The following is a 15303-nucleotide window of genomic DNA, read 5'->3' on the forward strand; positions in this document are numbered from 1 at the left end:
TTCTTTAACTTTATCAAAGTCAAACACCTGACGTATACCCATATATGATGTAGTTATCCTGGGCATTTTTAAGAGCTGAGGGAAATAGCAGACCTTCCATGAATGTGGAGGCCTACCACCTGTTGTCCCAGGCCTCATAAAATCCATGGGGGGACATTATTTCTTTACAATGCTCAGCCTGTCATGTATTTTATAAACATTATTTATGTCCTTTTACCCTTAACTGTGATGTTCATATGTATTATAAACAAGCTGATATATTTTACTGTAGGTAGCATTTCTTTTACTTAAGCGAAGTCAAACGCCAGACATGCGTCCATTCAGTTGTAAGTTACATATGAAACATGTTCAAAAACTCAAACACCTGAGTGGCCAGTCAGAATTTCATAGGGTTCATATACCTGTCTCATCCTTTGGGAGTCTCATCCATTTGACTCAGATAATCTTCCAGATGTTAATTTGAATCCAGATGGTGATTGCTCTGTGTAAAAGTACTTTTAAAAGTTACACCCTTAAATAGCACTATGTTGTTAGTCAGATGACGTTTGGGTACTCAGGATGAAACTACTTACCAAACAAACATGTTTCCTTAAACATAATACTCACATTTGTCAGTTTTCATTTTTATTTACAATTTTGTATGCTATCTTGTTTTTATTTATTTTTTTATTTTTCATTTGTAATCTGTGTCATACTATGCAACCTGAAAACTGAGTACTGTAATATAACTTTCTAATGATATTATTAGTCTATCAAGTAAATATTTTATGATGTTTGATGTTTATTTTGCCAGGGTCCTCCAGGTAGACAAGGTGACAGAGGGCCCAAAGGAGAACGAGTAAGTGATGTTTTCCTGTTTGCTACCAGAGCTTACAAATGAAACTGCATTTATTTATTACTAGTGATGTTATGTAATGCATGCCAACAACTGTGTGTAAACATATTACCATATACTATATAATGTAGCAGAGGCAGTATATCTTAAGGATAAATTAAGCTGATGAATAGAATAAGAGATAAGGTAAGGGGAAGGGAAGGTAAAATAAGTGATGGGTAGGTAAGATGAAGGTAATACTAATTAATGAGGGCAAACTTGTAAAAAAACCTAACTCACTGATCATGCTCCCCTTCTCCAGAAATGGTACAAATCCAGGGCATGTTTATAAATAGCTGATGGTGTGGAGTGTGAAGCTTCTCTAATAATGGAGGACTGGAATCTGTACAAAAATCTGCAACATACCATTTTGGGAGGAAGCAAGCTTAAGGCTTGGAATTTTGATTAAGTGATTTGATAACTTGTGTAGTGCCTTGTAAAATGGGGTATGAAGGAAAGAAAGGAAGGAACTAACATGAATGAATGATAAAAGATAAGCAGGTCAGTCCAAAACATATAAAATATGAGTGTTTTCCAAAGAAATACAGTTCTGTATTATGAATTAAGGCCACACCTCATTATAGTAAAAAGATAAAATAAAAATAATTGGCAAGTGGTCTAGACTGTTCGAAAAGTATGAATCATGTTTTTTTTTTTGGTAAGTCACAAAACGATAATTCTTAAAATGTGCCTCTTCAAATGGGACTTCTCTTTACTCCTAAGGTGTGGCAGCAAGACAGTTTATTTTGCAAAGAGTTGGGGTACAGGAAACACAGCCCCACTGCACACAGGTGTGTTTACTTTGGTCCCTACAAGTTCACACACTGTTCAAATGGTCATTCTAGCACATCTTTTCAAATAAAAATTAATTTGATCACATTGCACTTATAGTCTGTAGGGACCTGCAGAGCAGCTCACTGGCAACGTGCTACTAATCTCTTTGTAGCAGAGGAGGTGTTCAGCCGGGTTTACCATAAGGCACTGCAATACAATGCAACAATAGTTTATTTACCAGGTTGCACCTAAGAGTGTGAGGTGAAGTAGGACATAACTTTGTACAACATACCTAAAACAGTGTTGGACTTTTTTTTACCATGAGTGACAGTATAAAAAATGATAGCCTGTAGTAGCAAGCATTACCTCATCCTAGACTCCAAGTGACAAAATCACTGTTGCTGCCATGAATGATGCCAAGCAACATAGACATCTGAATACTTCCTTTACTATAACAAAGTACAGATGGTATGAATGCATTTCAAAAAATCACTTAGATAGCTTGAGCATGCCAACAAAGTAAAGCTATTCCTTCACACGTTTGCTTTCACAATTCTCCGAAGCACTAACTGTGCTAGTGTTTACAGTAACCTGAGGTAGTATACTTAATGCAAGAACTATCACTCTTCAAATGTGCTATTGTCAGAGTAATCGCAAAGTATAAGCATATGTGGCAACTCACTCTTTGCTTGTTAACTCCCACTGGAAATCCAAAGCGAAGATGGCAAAAAGTCATTACTAGTCTGACAAAGACCTGATATGTAAAAAAATGTTCTGCAGGGTAATATAATGTGATGCAATAACAGCCCTAGTATATGTAATTTTGCTTTTCACTGCAAGAAATTACTTGCATCAGACTATTTCTTCTTTTTATTATTGACCTTCTTTTTCCCTTCCTTTTGCATCTGATTGCCTAACTTATTTTTTGTATGAGACACAGTATGTAATATACCATGACAGTTGTTCTTTTCATATGTCATTTATAGTTTGAATTTGCAATATATACCTTTGTCTGCATGTTGTGTTACACACATATTTGTTTTCATAATCTACATTATTCCCTCCTATGCAGTATTGCTCTCTAGGGTGGGTGTTATAAGAGAAATAATGGGACTTTCTGGGGTATGGAGGCCTTTGCCACACCCCTGAGCAGTCTGTTATTTACCCAAATAATGCTCACCCTGTTGGGCAGCATTGCTTGTTTATAGGTGGTTAGGTTCTATCTAGCTAAATGCATGTAGTTCTGGAAATTTCATATTGGAAAAACAGAGAAAGCAGATAGGCAGTTAAGGAAAAGTAGAAAAAATAGCAGTTGGTCTTCTTTAGAAACTATATAAACACAGACTAAAAGGACTAAACATTCACATTTTGAAAAAAAAGAATGCAGGTAAAGAATGTTCCAGAAATGTCAATGTACCTCAAGAAAATCTTCAAAATCTACAGATATAGAATCTGACAATCAAAGAGGTTTATAAGAACAAGAGGTTATGTTCTAGTCACACAGGTTAGACAGTTCATGGCAGATACAAGGAAGTATTTTTTTTTTTCACATACAGATAGCTGGATGATAAGAACTGCCTTCTTCAAAAATTGGCTGGATGCATAATCACCTTTGTTTCCAGGCAGATAACAGAGCTTGGGAGTCTAGGAGTTATATTCCCATGCCAGGTAAAGTTTATAATATAGCAGTAACAGTACAGAGCAGCATCAGGGAGGTACTGCAATGCTGAATGTGCCATCCTTTGGATGAGACAATAAAACAAGGTCCCATCTGCTTAAGAAGGTAGGAGCTTAGGTGGGTGTTAAAGATCCTGGGAAACATCAAAAATTAGGGGTGACTTTAACTGAATCCATTAAAATATAATATTAACAATATAATACTTTACAAAACATAAGTCTTTAGAATGCAGATGTGCAACGACTTTTACGTTAAACTCTGTTTAACAGAATGACTTCAAGTTTATTAAACAAAACGTATGCTATACCCGAAGTCAAACTGGCCATAATCAAGTGCAAATGTCATGTTTAACCAGTACTTCTTAATTTTTTCTTCTTATTCAAAAATGTCATAGCAAATCATATTTATATTTGTATAACAACATTTAGTAAAATTCATTTTTAATAATCAAATCCCAGTACCCTTTTAACCCATTATAACAAACACAAAAATGACAGATTCTTTTCTATAGGATCTCTTATCAAATTTATATTTTATTTTCTATTAAAAATAGAGTCATTTGTGGGATAGACTACAAAAAATAATCCATCAGCACTTCAATCGTTATGCTCTTTATTCGGTCATCTAAAGCAATAATTATATTTCTCGCAAGGCTTTACACCCATTTGAGGCATAAAACTCTGCTACAGATTTAAAATACAATTTTTTTTTGTTACATTTACAATCAATATTCACCTTTTACTATTTCTTTTAACTTCACAAATAAGTAACTGAATGTCATTAAAAGCAACAAGAAAGCCAGAGACTCCCTTTTTTCTAAATATATTTCCAAGATCTGGAAATCTGTTCCACAACATATTGTGAACACTTCCAGTCCACCCCAATTTAAAAAAAATCTCCTAAAATAATACCAGTCAAACAGTGGGATCTGCTCATACATCTGCCCAGGCTAACTCCCCATGCCCTTAACTCTCCTAACTATGCACCTTGTCCAGTAATACACCCTCTCCAAATTCCACTCTTAGTATGCCAGTATGACTGTATCCTACTCCCCCCTCATTCCTCTCCTCCCTTCAAAGCTAGCCCCAACCCTAGTCTAACCTTTCTGTCTACTTAACTGATCTCCCTAACTTCTTGACCAATGCCTTACATTATATTCAGTCAATTTGTCTACTATATGCATGTATATCTATTCTTCCAAATATTTTATCCTACTAATCAACAAAATTCTACACCAATTGGGTATGAATATTACAACTCTAATTGTATGATTGTGAACCTTCTTGTTACTTTAGAGCTTTGTTATTACACTGCAAACTCATTTGATAGTGAACCTTCTTGTAACTTTTATTATTGCATTCTAATCTATGTTTATGATGAATGGAGCATTTCTCCCCAGGCCTCTGCTGAAAAAGGACTTGCACCTAGTCAGACCATCCCGGTAAACAAAGGTAAACTAAACTAAAATAAAATTAAATAAATAAATAAATGGTTGTTTTGGGTGACTTCTTATAGTTTTTATATGGAGCACTAATCTTGACCTCCTTGTATTTTTTCTTTGAATTGAAAGCACACTTAAATCGTTTTTTTTCCCCTTTACTTTTGCTGAAGCTGCACATAAAAGAAAGAAACAGTGCATAACCTAGTAGATGTTTACTCCAGGTTATGCCTTACCTTTCTTATTTGTATATGAAATGGCTTGGTTTATCAGGTTAAAATGAGAACCCCTTAAAGAAATAAAAAAAAACATAATTTATTTTCTGCCACTTCTAGCATGTCATAAACTCCTAACACGTGCTTCACATTACTATTATATCTATCTCTGATCATACATTGCATACCAGCTGGCAAAGTGCAATGTTGATGGTCTTATGTATCCCCAGAGAAATTACATTTCATGTTCTTTGGCAAACACTAAGACAAATCTCATAAACACTCTAAGATCTTTGCATTTACCATGCAAATAAGGTGACCATCAATGTGTCTTACCAAGCAATACTGACATAAGGTGAATTGGATATTTTCACTACAACAGCTTCCATGGCTTATTGTCCTCATAAAGTGAAGTGTGCATTGTCACTACAGTAGGCAAAGGGTTTTGATGCCCTGATGCCTATTTGTTAGCTAGAAATATCTCTATTAAACTGGAGTGCTTGTTTGGTTTGCTTGCTGTACTGTGCTAGAATATTACTGATCTCTGCATTTTATTTTCACCACCCACCCACCCAAATGTTATTGTGTTCTTAAACTTGGTGGCTTTTGAGTTGCCTGCCCCTACTATAAATCTGATTTTAGACACTCCTCCCAGTCCCATCTCATCAGCTTATTCTACTGAATATAGAGAGATCATTTGGGAATACCAACCCCCTTAGTATCTTAATCTTGAATTATCTTCTGTTTCCTCCCTTCCCACTTAACTTAAACAAATGCACTTTATTCAACTGTTTTTACTGTATTTGTGCTTTTCCTGCTTTATTACTTTGTTTTGCTTTTGCTGCTTGTTCTTGAGTGTTCAGTTGCATTTATTCTGCTGTATTTATTACTGCTTGTTAGTAACCTGATTACATTGTTACTGTTATTCTAAGATTCTTAGATTTGGTTTAAGCACTTGGGTTCCAGGTCAGTTGTTTTACATCTTGTAGCAGGAGAGATAGCTTACATCTTTTTAAGTTTGGAATTGCTGGTTGAATGCTCGGTGGGTCTCTTATTCTAATAAAGCATCTTAGTTCTGGTTTAAGCACTTGGGCTTCAGGCCAATTATTTACCTTAAAAAGGTCTGTGGTGTACACGCTTGTGGGAGGAGAGGGTAGCCTCTGCTCTTCTGAGCTGGGAGTTGTTGGTTGAAGGCTTATTGTCCCTGCTTATTTGAACTATTTTTTTTACTGAAACTGTTGCACTTTGTTTGCTGTAGCATAGAATAGATTCAGACTTGCTGAATCTAGTTCTGTTTGTATAGCTTGAGCATTAAGCTAGGCTATCTTTTGTTGGAGAGGGTTCCCTGCACCCTAGTGGCATGACTGTGCAGTTAGAACTCATCAGCTTGAAGGCTGCTGGAACAGGGCTCAGTTTTAGGCTTTTTTAATTGGTTAATTTGTTTAAATCAGTTCGTTCTCATTTGCTACATAAGACCCACATTTGCACTGAGTTTGTGCTTGTCACAGCTCCACAGAGTTTAGTGATCAGTTACTTATCTGCTGTATTTTTCTGATCAATCCAAGGCATCTGCTGATCTCTGCAAATACTTAAGTAGAATTTTATACTGTATATTGTGCTTTTCAACTGCATTCATACCATATCATTACATATTTGAACTGTTTTTTTTCTGAAATTATTTCACTTTGCTTGCTGTAGCATAGACTAGATTCAGACCTGCTGTATCTAGTTCTGTTTGTATAACTCAAGCACTCTTTTGTTGGTGAGGGTTCCCCTGCACCCTAGTGAAAGGAGTGTGCAGTTAGAACTCATCAGATTGAAGGCTACTGGGACAGGGTTTAGTTTTGAGCTTTTTTATTGGTTAATTTGTTCATAAGCACCTTGTTTGGGCAGGATTGTGCTTGTTTTAGCATCTCGCACTGCCGAACAGTGGTGGGCACCATTAGTGGTTATAGACACAAACAATTCTGCCTGCAAACTTTCCCTTAGTACTCTGATGGTGCTCCATCTATGAGGTCTCGTGCTTGTCCCTCACTGACAGGTGATGCATTCAGCAAAGCTCCTGAGGTACCAACACAGATCCTACCAACCACCACTTTGTATTTTTTGTCCACTTCTCCTGTCCTCTACTTTACCTGGTGAAGGACCTCTCCCTGTTTCCTGACCTCAACTTACCTAGCATTATGGATGGACAATTTCCCACAGTTTCTTCAGCCAGCCTTGTCGACATGGGCATGCTGAGGCAATGTAGTAATTTCCTAATGTACACTGACGGCACACTTCTTCTAGTCCACACAAATTTATTATGTGAGAGATGCATCTATATCAAGAACCTAGAATTCAAGCCCTCTCACTTATCAGTCAGTTCATCTGATACTAAGCAGGTTGTCAGCATGCACACCTTACGTCCTGCACCTATAAAACCAACAACAGATAAACCTACATATGCATAGGCCCTTACCAGAAGCTTAAGTAAACATCAGATACCTCTCAAAAACAAACATAAGCAAGAATCACATAATGCATCCTCTGCAGAACATAGTACACATAAAATTTCACACATCAGTGTCTCATCAGTCAAGCCCCTAAGGCATAACACAAAAACAACCATCTTAGTCATAGGTGACTTAATTGCGAGCACACAGATGCCCCTGTCACCAGGTTGGATAAGTAAAAAGTCACTGTCAGCTGTCTGTCAGGGTCCAGGATCCACCACATCAAATAAGCATTCAAGTCTCTCAACAACAAGCACTGTTATGACTTTATCATAGTCCATGTTGATGTGAACACCTTCAGATGCACCTCACTAGACTATACGAAGAGAGACATGACTGAGTTCTCTGATTATGTGTCTCAGGCAACTATGTCCCTAGCCTTAAACAGCATTTTATCTTCGCCTATGATGATACCTCAATACAAACAAAAATAATTGACTTCAACAACTGACTTAGTTTCTGGTGTCATTCAAAGAGGATCTAGTATTTGTCAGCCTGGGATGACATGGCCGACCGACATCTATGCTTTGCCAGAGGTGGTCTTCATCTGTTACCCCTGGAATTTCAGTTACTGGCTAAGGCTCCTGCTACCCCATAGTGCCTTTTTAGGTAATGTCACAAGAACAAAATGCCCAATGTAAAAATACCTTCTTAAAAATAACCTCAAGGTTATGCTGCTAAACGCTGGGAGTCTAAACCAGAATTACACTGAGTGGAAGCAGTCCTTGTAAGATGCTGACATTTGTGCAGTCACTGAGACCTGATTTAAGGCTGTGGAGAGAAGCCCAGCATTACTAGGCTACATTTCCTTCAATACATTCAGACCACAAATTGAAGGTGTGAGAACTAAAGGAGCATCAATATTCATTAAACATAAATGCACCTCCAGATTGGTTAAACAGCATGATTCCCTTGAATTACTTGAGGTGCAATTGACTGTAGGTAAGACCCCTCTTCAGGTCATTGCCAGCTATAGGACCCCATCCATGAATCAGGACATCCACTCAGGCTACTTGCATCTACTTGAATCAATCAAGATACAACCAAACACCCTAATTTTCGGTGACTTTAATTACCCTAAATTATACGTGTTATAACTCACTTGCACAAAGGTTTCTGGACTCTGTTAACTTCAGTGCCCTTGACCAGCTGGTTGACACACCTACAAGGGGCTCAGACATCCTAAATCTGGTGTTCACTAACATGGGGGACTGCTGTACCACCCCAGTGTTTGGCCATCCCTGGTGAGATCTGACCACAAATCAGTCTAGCTAGAAGTAAGTATAACATAAGACCCCTCTCCAGCAACAACTCGACTAAAAAACTTCTACAAGGCCAATTACAACCTCTTACATGACAGCATAAATAGCTTCATAGCCTCTCCCCCACTGATGGAACAGACACCTATGCTGAGTTATACACCAATGCTTTATATGAGCACCTGTACAATTGTATTGACTGTGCTGTACCTGATAGAACCAAAGCAAGATCTTCAAGGAAAAACAAACCTACTTGGTGGACAACTGCCATTAATAGGCTATACAGTAGGAGAAAGATATTACTGTCTAAGAGCAGGAAGGAACATTGTCAAAACTGGAAACACTCCCTCCTCAGCTTAAACAAGCAAATAAGACTCCTAATGATGTCCTCCAAAGCTAACTACAAATCCAAATTAGCTTCCCTAACTGAGGATAACCACAAAGTGTTCTTTAGTTACATCCATAACCTCAAAGTTAAGGCCCAGATTTGTGCTGAAGTCTTAGTTATGGCGCTACATATACAGAGCCTGTGGATATAGAAAACTTGCTGACTGACAAGTTCACTGAAAACTTCACTCCACTGTCCCTACCCAAAAGCATCCCTAACACCTTTCCTTCACCTAGTATCTCCAAGGAACAGGTCTTAAACACCCTCTCCAAGGATATAAACACAGCCTCTATGGGACCAGCCAACATCCTGGACTATGCTCTACATGGGTTAAAACAGAAATTAGCATCACCATTGGGCACACTTTTCAATCACAGCCTAAACAGTGGCTTTGTCCCAGTGAAATGGAAAACAGCTACCATCATCCCTTTGCACAAACGGGGTGTATCCATGTACCCTGGGAACTATCATCCCTGTGCACAAAGGGGGTGCATCCACAGACCCTGGGAACTATAGACCCATTAGCCTGATCAGCCTTGTCTGCAAGGCCATGGAGTGACTCATCACAAAGGAATGGTTAAGGAGAGATGAATTCAAGCCAAGAAATGAAAGGTTAATATTGGCAGCCCAAGATAGTGGGCTATGTACATGCTGGTTTACAAAGTCCATTGAACATGTGGGAGAAACAGACATATGTAGGTTTTGTAAAACCAAATTGAAAACAGTCACACACCTTATTGCTGGTTACGAAGCACTAATGGCAGAGAGACTGTATATTGAAAGCATAATAATGTGGTGAGACTGTTACACTGGAGGTCATGCAAACATTATGGTATTGAAGTGGTTAAAAAACACTGGAAACATAAGCCACAAAGAATCATAGAAAATTATGAAGTTTGTGTCACATGGAATCACCCAATACCAGCAGTTCAAATGATAGATGCTAGAAAACTGGTTATAGTGGTCCAAGAATAGAAGACAAAAGTGGCATTGATTATTGAAATCGCCACACCCAGTGACTACAGTGTCTTGCATACAGAGAGACACTAAATCATAAAATACCTGGATCTACAGGCAAAAATGAGAGCCATGTGGAAGAAAGATACCCAGACAGTTCCAATAGTAGTAGGAGCAATGGGTTTTATAAAAACAAATGTACAATCATATTTAGATATGTTACCAATTCAGGTAACACCATACAAATTGCAGAAGGAGTCATTACTGGGCACATTGCTGGTGCTGTGAAGAGCACTTTTGGCTGACATCAAAGACTGAAACAATACTAATTTCATGAACTTTAATCACACTTTGACTTAGGAATGGGGTCTATTCCCACCATGGTATTAGAAACCCAAAAGATTTGGAGAAATTAAAAATGGCAGAGACCTTATTAAGAAAGCTATAGGAAATCTCCATACTCTCGACCCACTAGGTTTGGCTTTGTGAAGGGGAGATCATGCCTGTTAAACTTGGTGGATGTCTTTGAGACAGTCACAAAGCCCTAGATGAGGACAAATCTGGGCATACAGCCTACCTGGACTTAGCCAAGGCCTTTGACACAATCCCCAACTCAGGCATCATTAATAAACTCACCCAGCTGGGTATAAACCCATATATCATCAGATGGGTTAGAAACTGGATCACTAATAGAACTCATACTCAGAATAAGGGACTCCACCTCCTCCAGCAGACCTGTAACCAGTGGTGTTCCACGGGGATCAGTTCTAGGACCCCTACTGTCAAGCGACAATGTTTGTTCATGACTGCAAACTGGAAGCGATCACTGAAACCCCTATTGATGTCAAAATCCTGCAAGAAGGTCTTATGCAGACTAATGACTGTGCCAAAGTCATGGTTTTAAACTTAATGCACAAAAATGCATTATCATCCCCTTCGGCATGGCTGATGTTCCTCCAAGCTACCACAGCAATAGCAATAGCCTAAGCACACAGTCAGTGGAGAAAGATACAGGCACACAGGTCGACAGTAAACTTAACTTCGATCACCATGTCTCCACAGTAATAAAAAGGGCAATTTATATTGCTCATCTCATAAATAAGAGCATTGCCTCCAGAAAAAAAAGAGTTTATAACCTCACTGTACTATTCCATCATCAGGCAAATAATACAGTACAACACTCCCTTTGGTATGTTCCTTTCCAAACACCTGTAGCAGCTGGAGACACCACAATGGTTCCTTATAAGAAAATTCAGGGTTTCCAAGATCTGACTGTAATCATTGTCACTTTACTCTGTGCCATACAGACTACTCAGAGGCGACCTGTGCCATGCATATACAGCAATCTCTGACTCAGCTTTAATTGAAATGCTGCACATTCACAAGTCAAATGGCACATGAGTCACTCACTCAAAGGACCTTAACCTGGTATGTGATGTCAACAGAACTTGCTGGAGAGACAGATTTGGCACACAGAGGTTGCCCCACATTTGGAACAAACTTTCTATTTATGTTACACAAAGCCTCTTGTTGGCCCTATTTAAGTGTAATTTGGACAATTGAATGGGTAACCAGAAATTCACCCTAAGGTTCCACCTGTGTCCCTCTTGTACAGGGGCAATAGGTGCTGATTTTAGTGTCTGCTTGAACCAGACACCCTTAGGAACATGGGTTGAACTTGGCTAGGCTTGTAAGGTGTTAGCCTAGTAACCTCCTATGAGCCTTTGAACCTATAATGGTCATTTTTCAGTCTTCAACACTCTTCAAGCATTCCTTTAACATGTTAATTTTCTGACAGCAGCACCATAAGTTCTTCTGTGACTTCACTTGCTAATGCATTGATGGAGAGTATATCCATTAGTCATCCTAACTGACTCTGTTCATTAAGACACATCTCTTCTCTACCTATGCAGACACCAGGTATGAATGATCACGTATTTAATAGCATGCTCAATTTAAGAACAGCAAAATGATAAATACTATTTATTATAGTTTTACATTATTGATTATAATTAATTTGCTTATGAAAATGTGTTTTTATTTAATAGTTTTTTGTTATGTGATCATGTGTTTTAGCAGTTGTTTGCTTATATCATGTGACTAGCTACTACCTGTATTAAAATGAATGTTTTAAATGATTTCTTGAATTTGTTGTCCATTGCTATTGTTTTATAAGAATGAAAGTGCTTAAAAAATAAAGTGGTCTTGTTTTGATAGTGAAATTTGTCCACTTATTAATTTATTCAAACTATGCCTGCGGAGTAGTATAGTGGTTAGAGCGTATGCCTTGCATGTAGTCATTCACAGTTCGAGCCTCACCAAAGCTGTTTCCATTTGGGTGGGAGGTTGGTATAATGGTTAAGGTGTTTACCTTAGAGATGTAATGTAGTGGGTTTGATTCTCACATGGTTTAATTGACTAGGCTTAAAATGGCTCACAAAGGCAGTTAGTGTGGTGTTAATCCATGAGTGATGGCTAATTTATTTTTTGGTTAAAATTAATAATATATAGGATTGAAAGCCTAGAACTAAATAGGAATGCATTGGACTAAACTAGGCTAATTTATATGAGTACTGAGAATAAAAATAAGCTATGTAACATTTTCAGATTATCCAGCAGGCAGGAGAAACTAGCAGACTGAAGGTGAGGGGATAAGTAGCCCTCACCTGCCATAATAATCTATGTTTGTATATTAGAATAAAGATAACTCTCTGGCTCGCCAATGTTAAAAGGTTCCTTATAGCCATCTGTCTTTAGTAAATTCACTGAGATGCTAAGCTGTGTGAGGCAAAACATTTATTTTTCAGAAAAAAATTGCAGCAAGTCTAAACAAGATTAACTAACGTGGCAGAACTACATATGCTAAGTACATACAAGTATTTTGAATAATTTATTTCAATTATTATTTAGAACCTGCCAATAGTGCTACCTTCTGGATATTCTCACAACAGTACCACATTTGTTCTCACAAACAAGGCTTTATTAGTTGTAGAACAAGTAACAAAACAGGGTGAAACTACAGAAACATATTTTTTATGTTTTTTTAACTGCTTCACTCAGGCAAGCAATGGTTTATAATATTCCTTTGTCCCATAACAAAGCAGTACTATGAGCTTTATTTAGCTTGGAATGTACAGCTGCTGTAACTATGCCTTTTAGAGTGCAAGCATGTTTTGGATCTGTAATACAGAAATCCATTATGTCAGTTGTAATTTCAAAAACAAGCCTACAAGAGAAAACCCATTTTGACACTTAATTAAAACTTTCAGGTGGCGAATTCTTAATCTCATCAGTGCAAGTTATGTATTCTTATTCTTCTATTCTACTAGGGTGATCAAGGCATACCAGGGGATAGAGGTCTTCAAGGTGAAAGAGGAAGACTTGGTCCTCCTGGTGAGAAGGGAGAAACAGGACAAGATGGGCCTACTGGAAAAAAGGGTGACTTAGGTACACCAGGTCCCTCAGGGCCTCCTGGCCCTCCAGGTCCAATGGTAAGATACAGAATGTTGCCTGTTTACAATGCAGTTTTATATTGTGCATTTCATGTGGTATATTTAATATCTGTTGACTGTGTTTCTTTAAGGATTGATACCAAGACAATGTTGTTAAATCTCAGTTGTATCCATAATAAAGCATGATCTGCACAGCAGTAATATGTCTGATATTTCACAGACCATTTGAGATAAAACCACTTTATAGATGTCCAGAAAAACATGCATGGGCTCTGCTTCCATCATCTATTAAGTGTATATTATTTTATTGAAAGATATACTTTGGATTTGGTCTACAAAAATATGTTTCTTCCATAATGTTTTACATTTTTGTATTCAGATTCTACTGGTGTTGTTTGTCTTGATATATGTATGTACAGACATATATATATATATATATATATATATATATATATATATATATATATATATATATATATATATATCAACTTCACAATGTGCTAATTTCTAATATCAGACCCATTTATATCTGGGTTACCTTCAGGTAGTTGAATGCATGGGTCATCGTTAAGAGTGAGCCAATGTCCTTTTCAACATATTATTGTTAATCAAATCTGTCAATTTTTTTGAACTGAGATTGCGGTTAGGAAGGGATAGGGGATGTGTCCTTTTCCCCACCGTAGTATTATTTTGATAATAATATATATAGAGATGCAGGTGTCTGCAGGTGTAGAGGGGCATGTCCCCTTACATTTCTCTCTACTCTTCCCTTATTAGGCCAGTCATCGAGTATAATGCCCCATTTGGCATGTACCTCACTAGACACATGCAACAGCTGGAAAGGCCACAAAAGTACCTCACGAAGATGATCCTTGGCATTAAACACATGTCCTACATGGACAGACTCAAAAAACTCCAGCTATTCTCTGTCTCATATCGTCTACTAAGAGGCGATCTCTGCTTGACTTACAAAGCCATGTCTGAACCGGCTCTGTTAGACATTGGTTATTGGTCTATGATTTTTGGGGTAGCTTGCAGGTTCACTCTTAAGTAGGAGTATTGTTTTACCTGTTGTTAGCCAGATTGGTGTCTTTTCAGTTACCTATCAAAACATCTACTCTTCATAACATCTAAACTCATAACATCAAGACCATAACATCTAAACTTCAAAACATCTAAAAGTCATAACCTCGAATCTCAAAACATTGAAAACTACAAAGCAACTATAAATATCATCCCACACACTGTTTACTATGTTTCTGCAGGGGGGACAAGCCCCCCTGCACCCCCCACACCCCCCCATAAATTAAATATACCAACTCCGAGGTTGCACTACAGTGGGGTTAGGAAATTAACTTTTTCCCCCACTGTAGTGCGACCTTGGATTTGGTATATTTAATTTACGGGGGGTGTCCTCACTGTAGTGCGACCTTGGAGTTGGTTTATTTAATTTACGGGGGGTGTGGGGGGCTCTGGGGGTGCAGGGGGACTTGTCCCCCCTGCATAAACATAGTAAAAACTCTGTGGGATGTTATTTATAGTTGCTTTGTAGTTTTCACTGTTTTGAGATTCGATGTTATAAGTTTTAGATGTTCTGAAGTTTAGATGTTATGGTCTTGATGTTTTGAGTTTAGATGTTATGAAGAGTAGATGTTTTGATAGGTAACCATCTTTTCAAGGTGCACATATAAATAGTTCTTACTCATGGCTAGGTCTTAATGCAAAGATGCTAATACGTTTAACTAGAAGTTAGGCACTGCATCTGGACCTTGG

General features: G+C 37.8%; 1 protein-coding gene across 1 annotated transcript in view; it reads left to right on the forward strand.

The window, feature by feature from the left end:
* The window catches only part of COL19A1 (collagen type XIX alpha 1 chain), a gene marked incomplete in the record, with an annotated part of 3251042 nt that overhangs the window by 2950137 nt on the left and 285602 nt on the right, over nt 1–15303 (forward strand). Inside the window, 2 exon segments of the mRNA XM_044063894.1 lie at nt 794–838; nt 13408–13569. Coding sequence (XP_043919829.1) covers nt 794–838; nt 13408–13569 — 207 coding nt within the window.

Source organism: Protopterus annectens, chromosome 2.part2 (genome assembly GCF_019279795.1).
Source record: "Protopterus annectens isolate FY-2018-M chromosome 2.part2, PAN1.0, whole genome shotgun sequence".
In the NCBI taxonomy this organism is placed as follows: domain Eukaryota; kingdom Metazoa; phylum Chordata; order Ceratodontiformes; family Protopteridae; genus Protopterus; species Protopterus annectens.